At 38.6% G+C, this 21826-nt stretch overlaps 1 protein-coding gene across 1 annotated transcript in view; it reads left to right on the top strand.

The window, feature by feature from the left end:
• SYNE1 (spectrin repeat containing, nuclear envelope 1) overlaps positions 1-21826 on the top strand; it is a 644155-nt gene that overhangs the window by 67206 nt on the left and 555123 nt on the right. Inside the window, exons 6-10 of the mRNA XM_006882743.1 lie at positions 3261-3457; positions 6252-6361; positions 10435-10485; positions 14200-14307; positions 17450-17587. Coding sequence (XP_006882805.1) covers positions 3261-3457; positions 6252-6361; positions 10435-10485; positions 14200-14307; positions 17450-17587 — 604 coding nt within the window. The remainder of the gene's footprint in view (positions 1-3260; positions 3458-6251; positions 6362-10434; positions 10486-14199; positions 14308-17449; positions 17588-21826) is intronic.

Genomic DNA, 21826 nt, shown 5'->3' with positions numbered 1-21826 from the left:
ACTAGAGCCCATTGCGGAAGTCATTTTATCAGTCCACCTGGTTAAGGGTCTTCCTCTCCTTCACCAACCCTCTGCTTTTCTAAGTATCGTGTCCCCCTCCAAGGAATAGCCCCTCCTAGCAACATTCCCCAAGTATGTGAGGCAAAGCTTTATTATCTTTACTTTGTCGGTTTTCAAGCAGTTTTGAAGCATTTGCATACTGTTTACATGGGCACATATATAATAAAAAATTTGGTATTACTAGTTGTACTTTGCAATGATTACTAAATTTGAAAGAATCATTGAGTGATTTTGCTGTCATTCTTGTTTTACTCATTCTTTCAACTAAAATGTAAACACAAATCACCAGTAATATGTTGCAAAGTGTAATAAAATTAACTCCTTTCTTTTGTCTTCACTGGTGGGGTTGTAATTAATAAATTAACTCATTTAATCCATACACTTTAATTACTAGCATAAGGGTAAGTGCCACTTCCTTCAGTGTTTGAGATTTTGTTCCCAGTATGTAATAAATTATAGAGGTTCAGTTATCTATATTTCTTCATAAGAGTCTTGTGTTCTATTTACTAATAGTTTTAACTAAGGCTCCCACTCTAAAATAATTATATTGAGTCCTATTTTCTCAAAGTTTTCTAGTCATTGGTTTCCTGTGTCCCCCTTTGGTTCTGTTTTTTATCTGAAATAGTTTCCTTTTCCTAGTCCAGCTTTGTGGGCTGAGGACTTGCTTTGAGGTTTCAGTTTCCTATCAAGCTTAATGTTATTACACGCACACAAGGCTGGACAGAAAATCACTGCTTTACATAAATATCTTCTTAGAGCAGTTTTATTGGTCTTGTCAGTTGAGGTGTTTCCTCGTTGGTTCTCAGGAAGCGGAAACTGAGTTTGTGTTTGGAAGGACACATAAAATTGATTCACTTCCTATGTATCTTGTTTTGCCTGCCTATAATCTGTATCTGAGAATTCACTCCTAAAAAACAGTAATAAACATGTACTTATCATTAGAAAATACTGAGGCTTCAAAAAGAAAGAATTGTATTTTTAAAGCATCAGAATTTTTAAAATAAGGAGAGGGAAATATAAACATAGGAAAATGCTACTAGAGTTACTAATATGAACTCAAGTGCATATTAAAGGTATAGTGCATAGTGATTTTAAAGGGTTCTGGTGGTTTTCTAGTTTGGGGTACATTTCTTGTGCTTCAAAGTACAACCAAGAGTAATTTTGAAAGCAATGCTTTGTTATGGTTTAGAATCTATAGTAAAATCTAATAAAAAGTCCTTCCCTCACGGTCGGTACATTGTTTACGTACCATCTATAAGAGGGTTCCACTAATCTTTACTATAGATAATAAGGCGTGAGAAGAAGAGCTTGGAAGCAGGGATGAGTGATCATGTAGCCTAATCTTTGGCAAGATGCTGTTGTTGAAATTGAGTTGGAAAAAATATTAAATATTGGTTTGTCCATTGATTCCTCCAGTGTCCATTGTTGCTATTATGTGCCATTGAGACAGCAATGACTCGTAGTAACCCTATGAACAACAGCTGCCAACCTCACCATCTCTGACACACACCTCACCCCTTGCAACAGTCACTGTGTCAATCTGTCTCATCCAGGGTCTTCCTCTCTTACAGTGACCTTCTACCTTTTCAAGCATGATATTCTTCTCCAAGGACAGGTCCCTCCTGCTACAAGCCAAAGTATGTGGGATGCAGTTTAAAACTCCTCACTTCCAAGTAACAACCCAGCTTCCCCTTCTCCAGGGCAGACCTGTTTGTTCTCTTGACAGTCTATGGCATGTTCAGTACTCTTCTCTATCACCACAACTCGAAGGCATTCATTCTTCTTCTGTTATCTTTATTCACAGTCCAGATTTCGGATGCATAACAAGCAATTGAAAAGATTATGGCCTGGATAAGGCAGTTTGTTGTTGTTGTTGTTAAGTGCCATTGAGTTGTAGACGACTCATAGCAACCCTATAAATAAAAGACCTGAACACTTGTATAACTTTCTTCGTTTCTCCAAGTTCATAGAGTTTCCAGAGGCAAGCTATTTTGGAAGTGGATGCCACTCCTGCTCCCAAGCTTGTTTAAACCAGGAAGCTCCACCAAACACTATGTCCACCATGGGTAACCATTGTCACATTTAACACTTTAGTGTCCCCGTGTCTTATCACTGACATCATTACCGTTTAGCCTTCTAGAGAGGTCCTTGACAGCAGATTTTTCAAATGCAACTTTTCTTTTGATTCCTAACTGTTGATCACATACACAAGTACACCAAACCCCAGGTATTCCCCCAGGGCACTGTCCTGAAAGTTCTTCTAAAAGAATAATTTGAAAGCCAGTTTGATAGCTACATGAGATAGCAACAGTTGCTGTCTGGATTTTTATGAATGGTAGGCTCCTTGGTGATGATGTAGAGATAGGATCGCACTAATTTGCATTTGTACATCTAATGTATTTGACAGATTCACTTACATAAACCATTAGGCCCTTGATAACTAGCCCAAAATTTGGCTAAGAACTTACTTAAAACCACCTCCAACACTATGACGTGATTCTCCTAAGCACATGTGGGGCCAGCATGAATCACAATCCACTAGACAGCAAGTAACAACAACAACAACAGCAACAACAACCACATTTCAGTCTGTTATGAGCTGAGTATGTACAACACAGTGCCACTGTCTATGAAAAACTTATTAGTCATGTTTCTCAAATTGTATAATAATTATTATCACTGTTAAAACCTGGTAATTTTCCTTTTTTTTAATTTTACTTGAAATTTTTTTAAAAAACCTAGATTGTCTTTAAAAGTGAAGTAAAAATAGAGGGGAGAGATTGTTTAACAATGAAAGAATTTTTCTTTTACTTTTCAATGAGAAGAGTGATTTGAGAGGGAGGGGTGGGCCGGGAGAAAAGTGCAACAATGAATGAATGGAAACCCTAAGTTTCTGTAAACTTTCATTAAAATTAATTTTAAAAAATTAAAAAAATAAAAGTAAAAATATCTTATAAAGTGAACATCCAAATTATGGTAAAGCCTACAATGGTAAAATACTAGTTGTGCCACGTGAATTCCCACAGTGCCTTGTTAATCACATAAGCATTGTTTTATTTATTATTTAATAAAATTTAGTTCATGATGTGGCTAACTTCAGGTCACTTCTTGTTGAAGAAGTGAATGAATTTTGTACGAGGCCTTCAGAAAACCCTTCTTAGCTCTAATGTGACAGTGTCTTCTTCTTCTGTCATGTGAAGGCAGTCTGGGATCGAAGTGAAAGACTTTGGACGGAGCTGGAGAAGCGGAGTGGCCTTCCACTCGGTTATCCATGCCATTCGCCCGGAACTTGTGGACTTGGAGAAGGTGAAAGGAAGACCGAGCAGGGAAAACCTGGAGGAGGCCTTCGCTATCGCGGAGACGGAACTGGGAATCCCAAGGCTGCTCGATCCTGAAGGTGTGTTGAGAGTTGTTGTCTCCGGGACCCCCCAGCACAGTAGTTTGGGCTGTCCTAAACCCAGAAATTTTAACTTCCAAGTCTCCAGTGCGGTTGTTGCTGAGTCCTATCGGCTCAGAATCGAGCTACGGCTGATCCTCAGACGGGTTTTCAGAGACAATTAATTGCACAGGAGGATACTGCCCTTCCTTCTCCCACAGAGCAGCTGGTAGATCTGAACTCCATGCCTTGGGGATTACAACACAGCTTCTCTTACCACTAGGCCACCAGTGCTCCCTACACTGCTATTCTTCTCAATAACATTTTGCTGAGGTATTTGGACACATTCTTTTATGAAGAATGAAAACAAACAGATTCGTCCTGGAAAGGGTTAAACTGGGTGGCTCCTTGGGGGCAAGGATTCTGAGGCTCCGTCTAACATACTTTGGACATGTTGTGAGGAGAGACCAGTCCTTGGAGAAGGACATCATGATTGGGAGGGTGGAGGGACAGCGCAGGAGGGGAAGGCCCTCTATGAGGTGGATTGATTCAGTGACTGGGATAATCGGGATGGGAGTGTCGGAGACAGTGCGATTGGCACAGGACAGAGCAGAGTTTAGGGCTGTTGTACATAGGGTCGCTATGAGTCGCAAGTGACTCAACGGCACATAACAACAACAACAACATTTGGACACGTGATATCTTTATTGCTCCAAACAGCATTTTGGCACTGGTGATTCCAGTCAGGTGAACTGTACTCTTTTTGTGTATTTTGTAGGGAATGGAGTTCTTAGAGATATATGTGTGGTAGTGGGGAGGCATCAGATGATAAAATAATTTGCTTTATTCTCAAAACTGTGAAGAATCTAGAAGAAATAAAATATAGTTAGTTGTAAGGAGTTGCACTGTGGACCCAAAGGCAAGTGATTCAAATCCACCAGTTGCTCGTTGGGAGAAAGATGGCCAATCCCCTCCCACATGATTAACCGCCTCTAGAAACTCACTGAAGGGTCGGTTATAAGTCAGTTCCAATGATAACTTAAGAATTTATAATCTGTCAGTCACTTAACAAAGTACCTGATGCCAGTTTTTAAAGACTTAGAACTGTTGGGATGTATCCAGTGCTTTGGTGTCAAAGGACATACAAAATTGAGCAGTTCTTTTCATTTCCATTGGTGAGTATCTTTTTGGGGTTTGTTTTGCTAAGGGTGTGAATATTAAGCCTCTCTGGAAATGGAGTTTTTGAGCCTTCAAAAGTCATTTTGAAGACTTCCATTAACTTAATAAGTTGTTGATTATTTTGAAACAGTAGCGTCAAAGTGAATTTTCCAAATGCCACAAATAATTTTCCATTTGGACTGACAGTTACAGAAATGTTCACTGATGAGCATGCTAACACAAATGCAACAAAAGCATATTAACTAGAAGGTCAGTGTCCCGATTAGACACCCCGAGGTCTAAAACATAAGGAGCCCTGGTGGCTTCGTCTGTGGGGAATTGTGCTGCTGGCTGAAATCCACCACTGTCTCCTCCCATGCCGTTCACAGTCTCAGAAAATCCACTGGAGGGTCGGTGATGAGTTGGTTCCGACCCAATGGCAATGAATGAGTTTCTTTCTGAAACACAGAGGAGACCTCGGGTTTCAATGGTAAATTATGGAGACTGGCAGGGCTTTGGAAAGGCTTCTTTGAAAGAGAGGCAGCGTGGAAGCCTCTTACCATTTTAGGAAATTGCTCTGTGCTCCAACAATCATTAAGATCACTGAGGGTCGTTTTGACTTGTTTTTACATATGTATACACGTGAAAAAAGCATCCACACATACCTTGGAGAGACTGCAGACTCAATTCCAGGCCAAAATATTAAGCAAATGTGCAATAAAGCAAGCCACAGAATATCTTGTCTTCCTCTTGTCACCAGCAGCCAGGAAATTAAAAGACATATCGAGATGGGAAAGTCTGCTATTAGGGACCTCTCCTGAGTACTGAAGAGCAATGATGTCACTCTGGAGACTAAAGTGCACCTGATACAGGTCTTTGCATTCACTTGCTATGCATCGGAGAGCTGGACAATGACTTAGGGAGGATAGAAGGAGAATTGATGCATTTGAGCTGTGGTGCTGGAGAAGAGTATTGAACGTACCATGGACTGCTAAGAAAACTAACAGATTCAACCTAGAGAGGGTTAAACCAGGCTGCTCCTTGGAGGCAAGGATTCTGGGGCTTTGTCTGATACTTTGGACATGTTGCAAGGAGGGACCAGTCCTTGGAGACGAACATCATGCTTGGGAGGGTGGAAGGACAGCGCAGGAAAGGAAGACCCTCTATGAAATGGATTGATTCAGTGACTGGAGTAGTGGGAGTGGGGGTATCAGAGACAGTGAGACTGGCACAGGATAGAGCAGGCTTTAGGTCTGTTGTGTATAGGTTTGCTATGAGTCACAGGCAACTTGACAGCACATAACAACAACAACAACAGTGGATGTAACGCTGGAAGGTCCTTGCCCAGTCCTTGCAACTTCAGAGGATGGTACAAAGGAAGAGGACACCACGCTTGGAAAGACAGATGCCAGAGACAAAGAGGAAGCCCCACTACTACGTGCATCTACACCGTGATTGAACAATGAGCGTGGGTGAGCACAGCGGGGACTGTGTGGCTGGCTTGGGATCGAGCAAGGTTCCTATCTGCTTACACAGGGTCCCTAGGAATTGGAGACGTCACAGGCACCTAATAACAACAGGAAATTTCATAGTTTATATTATCAAAATCCAACAAATGACCATGAATGTGTTACTCTCTGGCTTTGATTACTTTCAGATGTTGATGTGGATAAACCAGATGAGAAGTCCATTATGACATATGTAGCCCAGTTTCTGAAACAATATCCTGATATCCACAGCCTGGGCACTGATGGGCAAGAGAATGAGGTATGTGTTTGTTTTGCTTCAGGCATTGATTACGTTGGTTGTATTCTCAGGTTTATGAGCATATTGATTTCCAAAAATCGAATCAGAATGCATGTCAGAAGCAGAGTCGTTGGGTAAAAGAATATATACCATCAAATGAAGAGAAAATGAGAAGGAAAGACTTCTCTGCATTGTGTGTTGGATGTCAAAGAATAAGAAATAGAGCTCTAGTGGCATAGTCCGCAGAGAGTTGCACTGCTTACCTAAAGGTAGCCAGTTCTAACCCACCAGCAGCTCTTCAGGTGAAAGAAGGATGGGCAGTTTGCTCCTGTACAACTTACAGCCTCAGAAAACTCACTGGAGGGTCCATTGTGCATCAGTTTCAACTTGATGACAAAGAATTTTTAAGGATTTAAAAAAAAAACACTAAATAATGTAGTTAAATTAAAATTAAGGGAAAATACTCATTTGGAGGTGGGCGTTAATTTTATATTCATCACATTTACACATCTAGATTTCAATTCTCATTGTCCTGATGAAATTTATTATTGACTTTTATATTTTATTGTATTTTATTGTTTATAAAACTATACAAGTCAGACACAATTTGCACAAGTTCTAATTACCCATTGAGATTATATGTTTTTAGTTTTTCAAAAGTTTAAATAACTTACCTTTTTCCTATTGTTCAATGTCAAAAATAAGGAGGAAAAAAAGGAAAAGAAAATGACCGATGCTTAATCTTCTGAAGAGAATCCAATCTTAAGGAGAGAGCTGCCCACACATAGAACATTTTACTACTCTCTCTATTGCTTCCCGGGGTGCGTTGGTGGCTTTGAGATAAAGAGTTGTGTTGCTAACCCAATGGCACATGGCTCGAACCCATCAGCCACTCTGCTGGATAAAGATAGGTAGTCACCTCCAGTGTGGTTCACTGCCTCTGAAAACACGCTGAAGGGTCGGCTGTGAGTCTCTTCTGACTCAACGGTACATGACAACATTAGTTCTTAGGGAAAGGTAGAGAGCAAAAGAGAAGGCCTTTGGCGAGATGAATTGATACAGTGACTATCACAGTGGACTTGAACATGACAGAGAATATGAGGACGGCACAGGACAGGGCAAGGTTCAGATCTGTTGTTCACAGGGTCGCTGTGAGTCACGGTGGACTTGAAGGCACCTAGCAGCAACATTAGTGCCCAAGGCTTTTCCACATATACAGTTATGTATTATAGTTTTGAAAAGTACAATTATAACATACATACAGTTTTATCCTTTTACTGTTAACTTTATAAGGAACATTTTAGGTCATTTTTGTAAGATCATTGTATTTACCCTGCCCATATTGTTAAAAATTCCTGATTTTTTTGCTATTATAGATAATGATTTTAGGAGCAATCTTGTTATAAAGTACTATTTTAAGGTTATTTCCTGGAAGTACAAGCTCCAGGCTAAGAACTATAATGTTGTCAAGCTTTCTAAAATGGTTTTCAAAATCCCCTGAAGAGATTTGTTCCATTTTACACATGAGCTGGTATACCAAAAAGCCCATTTCCTAGTCCTTAAAAGCAATGGATGTTACCATTCTTTTCAACATTCTAAAGTTATGTCACATGACGTTGTTATCATAGAGTGATGAATTCATGTTACATATTGAATTAAATGTAAGAAAATGGTACCAGAGAAAATAATAAATAGAATTTCCAAGATGATTTTATCTTTCATTACTTAAGTCTCTACTTCAGTTTCCATAGTGGTTTGAAATGACTATGAAGAACTGAAGGCAAAGTGCTCCCCAAAATTAAAATGTATTTTTCAAATGTTGTTGTTATGTGCTGTCGAGTCTATGATGACTCATAGCGACCCTTTGCACGATAGTTCTGAACCCTGCTCTGTCCTGAGCCGGTCTCACTATCACTGACACACCTGCCCTCATCACCCCAGGTATTGTGCCAATCCACCTTCTCTGGGGTCTTCCTCTCCTTCGATCCTTCCAAGCATCATGTCCTTCTCCAAAAACTGGTCCATCTCGACTTAGAAATATATCCAAGAAAGGCAAAGGAGAAAGGAACCAGAATTTTTTTAATAAGAAAAAGATTTAGTAATTAGAAATGAACAAATTAATGTAATAAATGAGAACAAAGGCAGGTAGTATTTACTAGGACTTTTCGATAACACCAATCTGACTTATGATTGAAATGTTCATTTCCTTAAAAATAATAACTTCCAGAAAACTAGTTTTGTTCCTTGCCAGGATTACTCAATAATGTTGGTCTCTCAAACAGCTTGTGTGTAGTTGTTGTTGTTGTTATGTGCTGTCTTCTTGGAGCCAACCCATAGCTGACAATCTGGTGTGTTTTCAGAGGCAGTTTATCACGTGAGAGGAAATTGCCCATCCTTCTCCCACAGAGTAGCTGGTGGATTCAAACTGCTTGCCTTCAAGATTATAGTTCAGCTTCTTACCACTAGGCCACCAGAACTCCCTTCTCTATAGCTAGCAGAGTAGATAGTTTTCCAAGTAGCACTAAGAAACATAACACAAAGGATATACAGGCAAACGTTAACATCAACTGATGCATGTTCTTTGAGATCATATGACTTTTTCTGGGCTTTAACTTGGGTGGTGGTGTGTGAATTCAGAAAGTCTATTAGGATAAATGAATTGCCCAATCAACACAGAGAGTATCAGGTTTTAAACTTTCATTATAAGGACTTTCTATTGCCAAATCAGATTTCTTTCTGATCTGATTTCTGAAGTTGTAATGTTCTGATGTCTCTGACATTAATCATTTCTTCAAATGAATATACTTTCTTTCTGACTGGAAAAGTGCAAAGTCAAAGGGAGATACCTTTTTTTTAAAATTATGATACTACTTTAGTTAATGTTTGTGAGCAGAAATTTAGTTCACAGATTTGCAACACTCACTGCTGGTATAAATTTGATTATGTACTTTACTAAGGAGACTTCAGTAACTAAAGGGGGAAAAAATACACAGCCAAAAACCAGGCCTCCAAAAATATAAACTATTTATCACAGACTCAATTCCAACTCAGTGGCCTTATGGGTCTTAATTAATAAATTAATTATATAGAAATTAAATTCAGGTTGTTGTTGTTGTTATGTACCATCAAGTCATTTGTGACTCATAGCGACCCTATGTACAAGAGCCCTAAACTCTGTTCTATCCTGTGCCAACCTCATTGCCTCAAACACATTCATTCCCACCACTCCACTCACAGAATCAATCTGTGTCATCGAGGGTCCTCCTCTCCTGTGCCGTCCCTCCACTCTGCCAAACAGGATGTCCTTCTCCACGGACCAGTACCTCCTTGCAACATGCCCAAAGTATGTCAGACAAAGCTTCAGAATCCTTGACTCCAGGGAACACTCTGGCTTCACCCTCTCCAGGACAAACCTGTTTGTTCTCCTAGCAGTCCATGGTATATTCAACACTCTTCTCCAGCACCACAACTCAAAGGCATCAATTCTCTTTCTATCATCCCTAGTCACTGTCCAGCTCTCTGAAGCATAGCACATAATTGCAAAGACTACAGCCTGGATCAGGCACACCTTAGTCTCCAGCCTGACATTGTTGCCCTTCAGTACTCTTGAGAGGTCCCTCACAGCTGACTTTTTCAATTTATATTAAAACTTCCTTTACCATTTCTAGTTTTAACAAATATTAGTGTCTACTTTAAGAGATGACACAGTCTTAATTGTTACTAAGAACACAGAGATGTGCATGTTGAGTGTATTTATAGACAATATGAACCCATCTATCTCTTTATTTAGACAGTTCTAAAATATTTTCCTTATTTCTAGATATGATTATAAGAATGTTTCTTGACACATATGACTATCACAAATTAAATGCAATGCTTGTCATTTGCAAGATAAACACGTTCCCTTTCTAGAGTTCAACACTTTGTTGTTTTCAAGAATTATGAAAATCTCTTCACTTAATTATTTTCTTCCAAGAACTAGTGCCACTATTTTATAAATAGATACCCTTCTATTGATTTTCTTCTTGTCTCTAATATATTTTTTGTTCCTGATTTATATTCTTTTTCTATATGTTATCTTCTCATATTGTTAGGAAATACTTCCAGGTTTCCGATCTTTTGCAAATTTTATCCAAAATCTTAAGGTAAGATTTAAAGAATCTTGAAGTTGCTGTGTCACTTTTCTCAAATACCCTGCACTCTGTAGTTTTTCAGACACTCTTTTGCATGTGTTTTCTTTTACATATACATTTCTTTTTAACAATTTAATTTCACTACTTTTTGGTCCTTTCTAATAGAACAAATAATTAACATCTGTGTACTCTCATATAGCATTTGTTCTCGAAGCCACCCTTACAGACGTCTACTAATCTTAGCTGCAAAATGATATCTATTAATTTCATTTTAACAGCCTTAATAGCACTAATAAGATAATTATAATAGCAGTGTTTTATTTCTTTAAATGTAACATAGAAAATAAAAATGATGTTAAAATACTTGTTTTTATATATTTGAATAATAAGCAACAAATAATTTTTAAAAGGTAAGTATTCATTTGGCTTGTTAGTAAAATGCCTCACAGTTTCAGTTTACACAGTCTGCTTCATGATACATTATAGGTCTTCAAAAAAAAGTATTTGTGGAATGAATGATTATGAATTTTTCCTTTATCCAGATTACTGAGTGTGAGTCTTAGACTTTAACTTTTCCATATTATCATTTCAATTTGGCCTGAGATTGATTTGTCAACACACCAGCTTTTATGGAAACTTTAGAATAGAGAATTGGGAATTTTATATCAAATGTTAGGGAGCTCTGGTGACCTAGTGGCAAGAAGCTGCACTGTAATCCCAAAGGCACACAGTTCAAATCCTCAAGCCGCTTCAAGAATAAGGATGGATAATCTCTCCTGTGCAATTAACTGCCTCTGAAAACCCACTGGAGGGTCAGTTATGGGTCACCTCTGACTCAATGGTACATGACAACACACCACATCAAATGTTAAATTAATTTTATTTTGTGGTCTATATCAGTTACTACTACCTAGGATATGTTGTTGTTGTGTACTGTCGAGTCAGAATCAACACATAACTGATTTCTGGTGGGTTTTCAGAGGTGGTTAATTGCTTGAAAGGAGATTGCCCATCCTTCTCCCGTGGAGTAGCTGGTGCGATTCTAACCACGTGCCTTTGGTATTGCAGCATAGCTTCTTGCCACTAGGCCAGTAGTGTTCCCAGGCTTATGTATATTAAGTCGTGTGTGTGTGTGTGTGTGTGTGTGTGTGTGTGTGTGTGTGTATGAAGAGAAGAAAGACAGAGAGAAAATGAATGTTGACAGATTAGCCAGTTAGAATTTAGATAACTTAGGCAAGGAGACCCTCACATATTTTTCATGAATATGAAGGTTACCAATTTAAAAACCCAAGACATTGCACTAATGCATTCTGACACTCTAAATCTTCTCTTGTGTTTCATTTCCCATTTACAGAACATAAGGCTGAGTGTATCAATAACTCCATCCATTTTACTTTTTTTTTTTTTAAATTTTCAGTTTGCTTGACACTTTCCTATCACTAGAAGAGTAATTTACTAAGTGGATTGTAGCGGAGGATGGGTTGTATGCAGGTCATTATTAGTCAGAGCTGACGAGACAGCATCTAATGAGTAGACTGAGCTCAAGTACAGCAGAGCCCAGGATACGGCACAGGACAGGGTAGAGTTTTGGTCATCACCTAACAGCAACAACAATGATTAAACTCGGTCAAGAACAAGATCCCTTCCTCTTGTGTGACTACGTGACTGTTTCACTTGGTGACTAAAGAGCTTCATGTAAGGAGACTGTCAAGTGCTTCCTAAACACAAGAAGCACTGGTGATGGCAGAGGTGATGAGGAGCTTGTCCTCGGAGGTCTACGGTGAAGTAGACCTGTGAGATCCCCATCAGTGGTCAGATTGACCTCAGCTCAGTAAAAGACAAGAAAAGACCAAGAAAAGTTTGTCTTTGTTCAATGGAGCTCCATAGAATGGTGACTAATAAGATTCTGAGTATGAAAATCAACTCACAATCAAGTGTGTATCTTGATTGGAAAGATTTCCATTTATGGAAAGAACTGAAGCTCCTGTTCCATTTATTTCTTTCTTTCACTAATTATGTTACCAGCCTTATTGCAATTCCTCCAAAATAGAGCTATGTGTTCTTCAGGTCATCCATGGGTATTCAGGACTCTGCAATGCACAAAGACACACCACCACAACTTGAAGACATCAATTTCTTCTGACATCTTTATTCATTGTCCAATTGTCATATGCGTAAAGTGTGATTGAGAAGACTATGGCTTGGGTCAGGCACACCTTAGTCTTTAAACTGACATCTTTGCTTTTTAGCACTTTGGAGGGGTTCATGACAGCAGATTTTCCCAATGCAACACATCTTTTGATTCCTTGACTTCTGTTACCATGAGTGCTCTTTGAGGATCCAACTAAAGTAAAATTGCTGACACCCTCAGTCTTCTCCATCTATCATAATGTTGCCTATTGGTCCAGTGATGAAGATTTTGTTGTTGTTGTTGAGATATAATCCATCTCAACATAAATTGTCTCTAATTCTCATTTACATAGAGCATCTCTAGTTCTCATCCAAACTATGAAAAGGATGTATGCCTCAGCGTTGCTATAACAACAGAGAGGATAAAAAATAATATGCCAAGGTCCTACTTGACTGAACCATAGCTTGGAACAACTTTGCCTGATTTTATAGACAGTGATTCTTTGGTACCACACTTTGCCTGTAGGTGGAGACACTAATTTTATCCGTCTAACATGTGGGCTGGGAGCATCAAGCATGATACTATAGTTGAATATTATTTTTAAGTGCCCCAAATCATGCTCAGAGACATGTTTAAGATGACTTTGACATTTTTAGGAGATAAAGAATCTTGGGGGGAAATACCAGACAATTTTATTTAAATTGAATAGCTGGTGATGTTACTTATGGAAATAGATATATAAGTTTAATGGGTTCAATTGTGGGTTGTTGGGTTTTTTTCCATTTTTGGGATGTGAGTGAAGGCTTGTCTATGTTCATTAGACAGATAATTTGATAAATCTCTTCTATATGTTATATTTCCAGAGTGTAAGCATTTAGAGTACAGTATTAGACAACATAAATATGTTTTCTGCTACCTGGAGATTATGTTATAATCCTAAATATCATTTTTGAGTGGGAAGGTGCACAATTAGTCTATTTTTATGGTGACTGTAATCCCCAAATTCTAGAGGGACATCATGCTTGGGAGGGTGGAAGGACAGCACAAGAGAGGAAGACCCTCGATAAGATGGACTGATTCAGTGACTGGGGTAATGGAGGTAGGTGTGTCAGAGACAATAAGGTTGGCACAGGACAGAGCAGGTTTCAGAGCTGTTGTGTGTCAGGTCGCTATGAGTCACAAGTGACTTGACAACACATAACAACAATATGCGGAGTATCCCTGAGGCTCTGAATGGCCTTGGATTAGGAACCATGCGTTAGGCCCATTTTCCTACCTCCATCCTAGCTAGTATCCTTTCTAAGTATTTTTATGCTCAGAGCATCTCCCTAGAGCACATTTTTCCATATTAAGATAGTGCTCCTTGAGAGGGAGAGAAAGAAAAAAAGTGGTATAAAGAATCCCAGTGTGGAGCAAGGTAATTAAGAAATTTTATTAGAACTGCCTTCTGCTGCCTAGTCTCTGGAATGAATTTTTTTTTCCCAGAGAGGTCTAGGACTTACTAATCAAGGCTATTATCGAATCAGTTGGGTATTGAACAGCCATTAAACGAACACATGGTTACTAATAAAAGTGTAATAACTGTTGACTTTCAGAGAGAAGACAGGTTAATTTTGAAGGAGATGAAGGTTTGGATAGAACAATTTGAAAGAGATTTGACGAGGGCACAAATGACAGAATCAAATTTGCAGGATAAATATCAGGTAAGGTGTGAAAAAGAGATGCCAGTGTTTCAAAAGCTTTCCACTGATTAAGTTCCATATCTGCATTTTATTATATCTCCAGTCTTTTAGATTATATTAATAAGTAAAACCTTTAAAGGAATGATGTTAGTATATAATTTAGTAACTGAATTTTCATCTGAAAATGTAGTTTTAAATTTTGTGCCCCTGTTGTACATGAATTCTTTTCTGTACAGAGTTAACTCGTGGTTGCTGTGATGCTAAACACTGTGACACTGATGTGTCAAATGTGATAATGGTTACCCCTGGTGGACAGTGTTTGGTGGAGCTCCCCGATTAAAACAAGTTTAGGAGTGGCTTCCACTTCCGAAGCAACTTGCCTCCAGAAACTCTATGAACAGTGCTCAGGTCTTTTGTTCATAGGGTCACTATGAGTCGTCTACAACTCGACAGCACGTAACAACAACATTGTACATGAATCTTTAAGATAGCATTGCTATCAGAAACCAGTCTTGTAGGTAATCCAGAGCAAAAACCTCTGTCACTATTTTTGTAGAACTCATAATCCTGTGGCTGTCACAAAGCACAGCGTTTTACAACAAAAATACAGAAAAGTAAAAATGAAGATTACTTTTGAATAAATTGGGTTTTGTAAGGAATTATAACATGAACATTACAATGAGATTAATTTCTGCTGAACCCTACCTAGTTTGATTCGTTTGCATTTAGTTGAGGCCAGAGTGGTTGTTTTTTTCCTCCCAGGTTCATTAAAAATGTCATTAATGGAATTTTCTTTAGCTTGCCTCTGGAAGCTCTATGAACTTGGAGAAAAGATGAAAGTTTTGTGTTCAAGACTTTTGTTCATAGGAGTGCTATGGGTCATCTAGGACTCTATGGCACTTAACAACAACAACTTGCATAAAAGTCTTAGAAAGGGGATTTTTCCATGAAAAAGTTGTAATCTATTGTATAGAGCACTGACATTTTCATACTACTTAAAATACCACTACTTTTTAGTAGAAAACATATGGTGTCTTTTACTCTACATTATGTTAAAATTTTTTTGTTTATTTGCTTACAAAGTTCATATACAGTGTATTACACATTAGTATTTATTCATTGTTTTCATGCAATCACTTTTATGCATTATGATTTATAAAATTAATCCCAATTGGACCTTGCCCATCACTATTCTCTTTCCCCCTGGATCTTTCCCATTTCTTCCCCCCACTTCATCAGAAAAAGAGAACAGTGATGTTAGAAATTCACCATGGCAGACAATAAAAAAAATATAAAGATCTAGCTATGGCATCAGATGTGCTTCTGCATAAGGATTTCCCATAAAATATGAAAAGGGAATAAAGCAGCTGTTATTATTCACAATATATGTGAATCTCACATATAATATTAAAGGGGGAAAATCCCCAACCTGTTGAAGGTATATCCATCAGAACAATACCAAAGTTCACCAAGAGGGTATGCAACAAATATGAGGATATGAATAGACCGTGACTCTCCTACGCTGCGGGTAGGACCATAAAATGATATAACCAACTGTAAAGTGTGGCTGGATGTACAGGTTAAAACCTCAATGCCATGGTTGCTGCATTTGGCAAAGACTCTGGATGGAGTCTGTAGCATGTTGCACGGTTAACCAAAAGGCCGTGTGAAGACACCCCTGAGAGGGTACCAAGAGCAGTTTCTTCTCATTAAGACTTCGGCCTCCGAGACTAATGGAGAGTTATTACAAGTAGAAACCGGCTGGATAGCATTGCGTTTGAGTTACGATACATACTCTGAAACTCAGTGTAACTTTCCTGCAGTACGGGTTTTTTTTGGGGTGAGTATAACTGATACACTGAGAACAGAGATGCCAACTCAGAATATGTATTCTTGTTTACTCCATTAGTTTAATTTTTGCATAAATTATCAAAAAAGAATTTACAGGCTGTAAAGTTCGCTTTTGTAAAGATGTTATTTTAATAGAGGAAACCCAAACAGTAGAACATGCACAAAACAGAAATAGTCTTTGAAGTCCAGGTTGATCAGAAGTATCTTAAAATAGCATGAGAGTCCATCTAAAATTTAAACACAGAAACATTTTCTTCTATTACATGTCTATTATGTAATTAGCATTCTCTGTATGTTTATACCTATCAAACAGTAGTATATTTCGTAGTTTTTCCATGTGTGGAACTCTAGAATAAGATTAATCCTATGTTGGTATTTTTAAACATTTATGTTCACGTGAAATGCAAATTAGAGCTTGTGGCAGAATTTTTATTCACTGTCTCCCCCCAGTGTTCTTAGTGTGAATTTACATGCTTGTCTCAGTCCATGACTTTTAAGTTAATCGGTATGTACTACCTACAAGATTTCATAGCGTCAGTGTTCTGGTCTTTTATGTAGTTGTACAATTCACATTTTGATGTTAGCGTTATATTTTAGTACATATTATTTTCGCGAATAATGGAGAGCTTTATTTGAAATTAAAATAACGGCTTCTTTGTAATTGGTATTAGGCTTAAAGTAGAATGTACAAGTTCTAAATGTATCTTAACCATATTCTGAAAAATGACAGTAGTTAATATTTAACATAATAAAATTACAACAAATGATTATTATATAAATGAAGTCTCTGAACATAAACATATAGGTTTGGACAGAAATTTAAGCCTCTTTAATTTTGTAAATGGACAGATTCCATTTCCATTTCTAAAGTGTCTAGAGTTTTGAAGTAAAATAACCATCTTAGTCATTGGTATAGATTTATACTTCTGTTTAATGTCATTTACTAGAGAACATGGACAGGTATATACATTTTAACTGAAAAAGAGAACTCAGCCCTGCATCTAATGCTTGTGCTGCCGAGCCCCCTCTGTGAGGTCCGTAGACTCACCTGTGAATTAGTAGCGATAATAATAATAACAATGCGTGTGGATGTTGTTGGGTTATGCATGTGGGAAGCATGACTTGGGCTTAGCACGTGGGCAGGGCTCTGTGAATGATACTTGTTATAAGGATCATGACTGTCTCGCTGTTATTCTCAATAACATATTGAGCGCTGTACAAACACAAAGGATTGTTATTTAGGAAATGTCATTTCCTTTGCTTTTGCTTCCTTTGACTCATTGCCATGTTGTTGCTGTTTTTCCTACGGCAGTCATTTAAGCACTTCAGAGTCCAGTATGAAATAAAGAGGAAACAGATTGAACATTTAATCCAGCCAGTGCATCGTGATGGGAAATTGTCACTTGACCAGGCGTTGGTGAAACAAGCCTGGGATAGAGTGTCCTCCAGGGTAAGTGCCACCTTTACAGTTTCATGAAGGCATAAGCCACGTTGTCAAGGCTGTCCCCTCGTAGTTTTCTACACAGATTCTACTGTCTCAGGCTAAAGATGAAGAAACCTTTACCTTCTTGTCACATTTCCCTCTGACTTCATAGAAGTGATTGGCTTAAACCGTGTATGGTTTGGGATTCACTCAATGACAATGGGTTTGGCTTTAGTTTCCTACCTTGCCTGCCCTCAAGGTACTAGCACATATTAACTAGATTAAAAGCCTCTCTAGAGTATTGAAGAGCAGTGATATCAGTCTGGAGACTAAGTTGTGCCTGATCCAGCTAAGGTCTTTGCAATTACTTGCTATGCATCAGAGAGCTGGACAATAACTAAGGATGACAGAAGAAGAATCATTGCCTTTGAGTTGTGGTGATGTAAAAGAGTGTTGAACATACAGTGGACTGCCAGAAGAACAAACGAGTCTGTCCTTCTGTTGAGAGCAAAACTAGGCTGCTCCCTGAAGGCAAGGGTTTTGAAGCTCTGTCTCACATGCTTTGGGCACATGGCCAGGAGGAACAAGTCCTTGGAGACTATGCATCATGCTTAGAAAAGTAGAGGGGCAGGGAAGGAAAGGAAGAGCTCAATGAGATGGATTAGCTCAGTGACCAGAGAAATGGAATTAAGTCTGTTGGAGATGATAATATTGACTCAGGTTAGGACAGATTCAGAGTTAATGTACATAGGGTCGCTATGAGTCACAGGTGACTTTATGGCTCATAACAGTAACAACGACTGTTTACTTCTTACTTTATGCAACTTAACTGTGGGTTGTTTGGAAGAGGTAGAATCCATAAACTGCCTCTCAAAATTAAGCATCATCAACTCATCTGCATTCTGTAACAATGTCTGATCTGCCCAACGGTTAACAGTCTTCTGATATTTACAGACAATTTCATGTTCTTTACCTCTCAATAGCTTTTTTATAGGAAACATCCTTGATATACTCCTTTCTTGATTTTGAATTATGCAGTATTTCCTTGCTCTTTTCTCTATAGGTTTCACTTGAACACAATTCAGTGTTCTGAGATTCACAGTCGTCTTAATATTAGCCACAATTTGTTGTGATCGTAGAGTTCAATGCCTTTACATAGTAAATAAAACACAAATAGACATTCTTCTAGAACTAACTGCCATCAGCCGAGATAGATCTGACATTGGCAATGATATTCTCGGTGCCATAGTTTCTTCTAAATCCAGTTTCTATTTCTGGCAGTTCTCTGCTGATGTGATGTTACAGTCATTTTTGGATGATCTTCAGCAAGATTTTGCCTGTGTGTGATATTAGTGTTATTGTTAAGTAATTTCCACACTCTGTTGGAGCACCTTTGGTGGTGATGGGAATTAATATGAATCTCTTCCAGTCAGTTAATCAGATAGTTGTCCAGATTTCTTGGCACAACTTGGACATGTCCATGGCTGTGTCTGTTTTTTAAAATATGTCACTTGTTATTCCATCCATTTTTTATGGCCTTATTTTTACCAATTTATATGAAAAAGAATGTGGCATTTGGATTGGAGGAAGACTTATAGGTAATCAGCATTATGCAAATGACACAACCTTGCTCATCGAAACTGAGGAGGATTTGAAGTGTTTGCTTCAGGTCAAGGACTGCAGTCTTCAATATCAATTGCTTCTCAACATCAAGAAAAAACAGTTTCTCATTCTGGGCCAGTTGGCATGACAGATGGAGAAGAGATTGAGGTTGTTAACAATTTAATTTTGCTCAAGTCCACAATCAACACACTTGGCACCAGCAGTCAGAAAATCAAAAGAAGAATTGCTTTAGGTAAATCTACAATCAGGTTCCTCTTCAGAAGGCTACACCATGTCAGTCTAGAGAATAATGTGCACTTGACAGAAACCATTGTCTTCTCAATACATACTTCCTATGCCTCCGAGAGCTGGACTAAGGATGACAGCAGAATCATCAATGCCTTTGAGTTGTGATGCTGGAGAGGAGCATTGAACATCTCTGGACTGCCAGGAAAACACATAGACCTGTTCTGGAGAGGATGAAACCAGGACACTTCTTGGAGACAAGGATTGTGAAACTCCATCTCACATATTTTGGGCATGTTGCCAAGAGGGACCAGTGTTTGGAAAAGGACATCATGCTTGGAAAGTTGGAGGGTCAGCACCAGGGAGGAAGACGCTGGTAGAGATAGATTGACACATGGCTGTGGTAACATGTCAGAGACAATGAAATTTGCTCAAGATAGGGCAGGGTTCAGAGCTATAGTTTATATTATATTTATATTATTTATAGTGTCACTATGAATTGTTGTTGGCCTAACAACAACAACATCTTTTATAATAAGGTTCTTTACACATAACTAACAAGACTTCAAAGTGCATCAAGTTGAGTACAACTCATGGAGACCCTATGAACAGCCATTCTGAATCCTGCCCTACCCTGTGCCATCCTCGTCATCTCTGACACACTAGAACCACTGTGTAGCTGAAGCCACTCTTGTTAATATAGTTTTCTTGAATTTATTATCTTTTCATCTTGATAATCTCATTCTTGGGGGACTTCTCATCATAAGCGATGATGTTAGTGTGAGGACTAAAGGGTGCTTGATTCAGATCATGATCTTTTCAATCACTTGCTTTGCTTCTGAAAGCTGGGCAATGAATAAGAATGACAGGAGAAAATCTAGGCCTTTGAATTATGGTGCTGGAGAAGAGTACTGAATATCCCATGGACTACCAAAAGAACAAACACATATGTCTCGTTGGAGGCAAGGATGGTAAAGCTTCGCCTAGCATACTTAGGGCGTGTTGTTAGGAGAGACTATTTCTTGGAGAAGGACCTCATGCTTAGATAGATGGAGGTTCAGTGAAAGAGAGGAAGACCTTCAACCAGGTGTACTGATGCCATGGGCTCAAGTGTGTCAGAGATTGTGAGGTGAACACAGGAAAGGACAATGTTCAGATCTATTGTTCATAGGGTGTCTGAGTCGAACTTGACTTGAGGACAACTAACAACAACAGTAGCTTCTGATCATAACGGAAGTGTTTCTTTTACCTAAACTCCTTTTTGTAGAAGATTTCTTGAATTCCTAAGGATATGTTTATCTAAAATCAAATGACATGTGGTACTGAATGAATCTGTTGCCTCTTTAAAGTGCTAAAGAGCAAGGTGTCAGCTTCAACACTGCAGTGTGCCTGACTCACTTTCTTTTGCTTCATATGTATGTGAAAGTCGGACAATGAATGCATGGGAGATGGAAGAGGAATTGATGCTTTTGACGTGGTATTGGCAAAGAACAGTGAATACCCCACAGATGGCCAGAAGAGCAAATTTGTCTTGGAGCATATGCAGTCAAGAATGCTGGTGGAAGTGTAAAGTGGTGTAACCACTATGGACGGCTGTATGGTGCTTTCTCAAAAGGTTGCAAATAGAAATACCATTTGACCCAACAATTCCGCTACTGGGAATTAACCCTAAAGAAACCATAAGTGCCACCCAAGCTGAAATATGCACAGTCATGTTTATTGTGGCTTTGTTCCCAATAGCAAAGACCTGGAAACAACCTAAGTGCCCATCAACATATGAATGGATCGAGACGCTCTGGTATATTCACACGATGGAATACTATGCAGCACTGGAAAAGAAGGAACTCATAATATTATGCAAAATGGATGACCCTGGAGGACACCATGCTGAGTGAACTATCTCAGTCACAAAGGATATATATTGCATAGGGCCACTGTTGTAAAACGGGACTGATATCAGGGTTGAGAGAAGACAGAGAAGGAGTGGATAAATGAGGTATACAGCATTGAAACAGATGAATGAAAGAAATGTTTAAAAGGGATATATGATTGGGTATTGTCATGACAGGAGTTCAGAATGAAGGCTTCACAGTGGAGTGGGCTTTCGGGGAGGGATTGCATAACAATGAAAGAATTTTACTTTTTGAGGAGACGAGTTAACTGGGGGGAGGGGGTCAGGGAGAAAAGTGCAACAATAAATGACTGGAAAGTCTCTGTAAACTTCCATTAAAATTAATTAAAAGAAATAAATAAGATTTTTTAAAAAGGAATGCTCTTTAGAAGCAAGAGTGGTGAGACTTTGTCTCACATACTTTGTGCAAAGTTTCAGGGAACTTAGTCCCTGAAAAAAGATACTGTGCTTGTTAAGATAGAGTAGAAAATCAGGGAGCTCTGGTGGCCTAGTGGCAAGAAGCTGCA

Source organism: Elephantulus edwardii, unplaced genomic scaffold (assembly GCF_000299155.1).
Source record: "Elephantulus edwardii isolate Elephantulus edwardi_28Jun2011 unplaced genomic scaffold, EleEdw1.0 scaffold00024, whole genome shotgun sequence".
NCBI classification, from domain to species: Eukaryota; Metazoa; Chordata; class Mammalia; order Macroscelidea; family Macroscelididae; genus Elephantulus; species Elephantulus edwardii.
The sequence above is the reverse complement of the archived record's forward strand: the minus strand, read 5'-3'. Positions and strand labels throughout refer to the sequence as shown.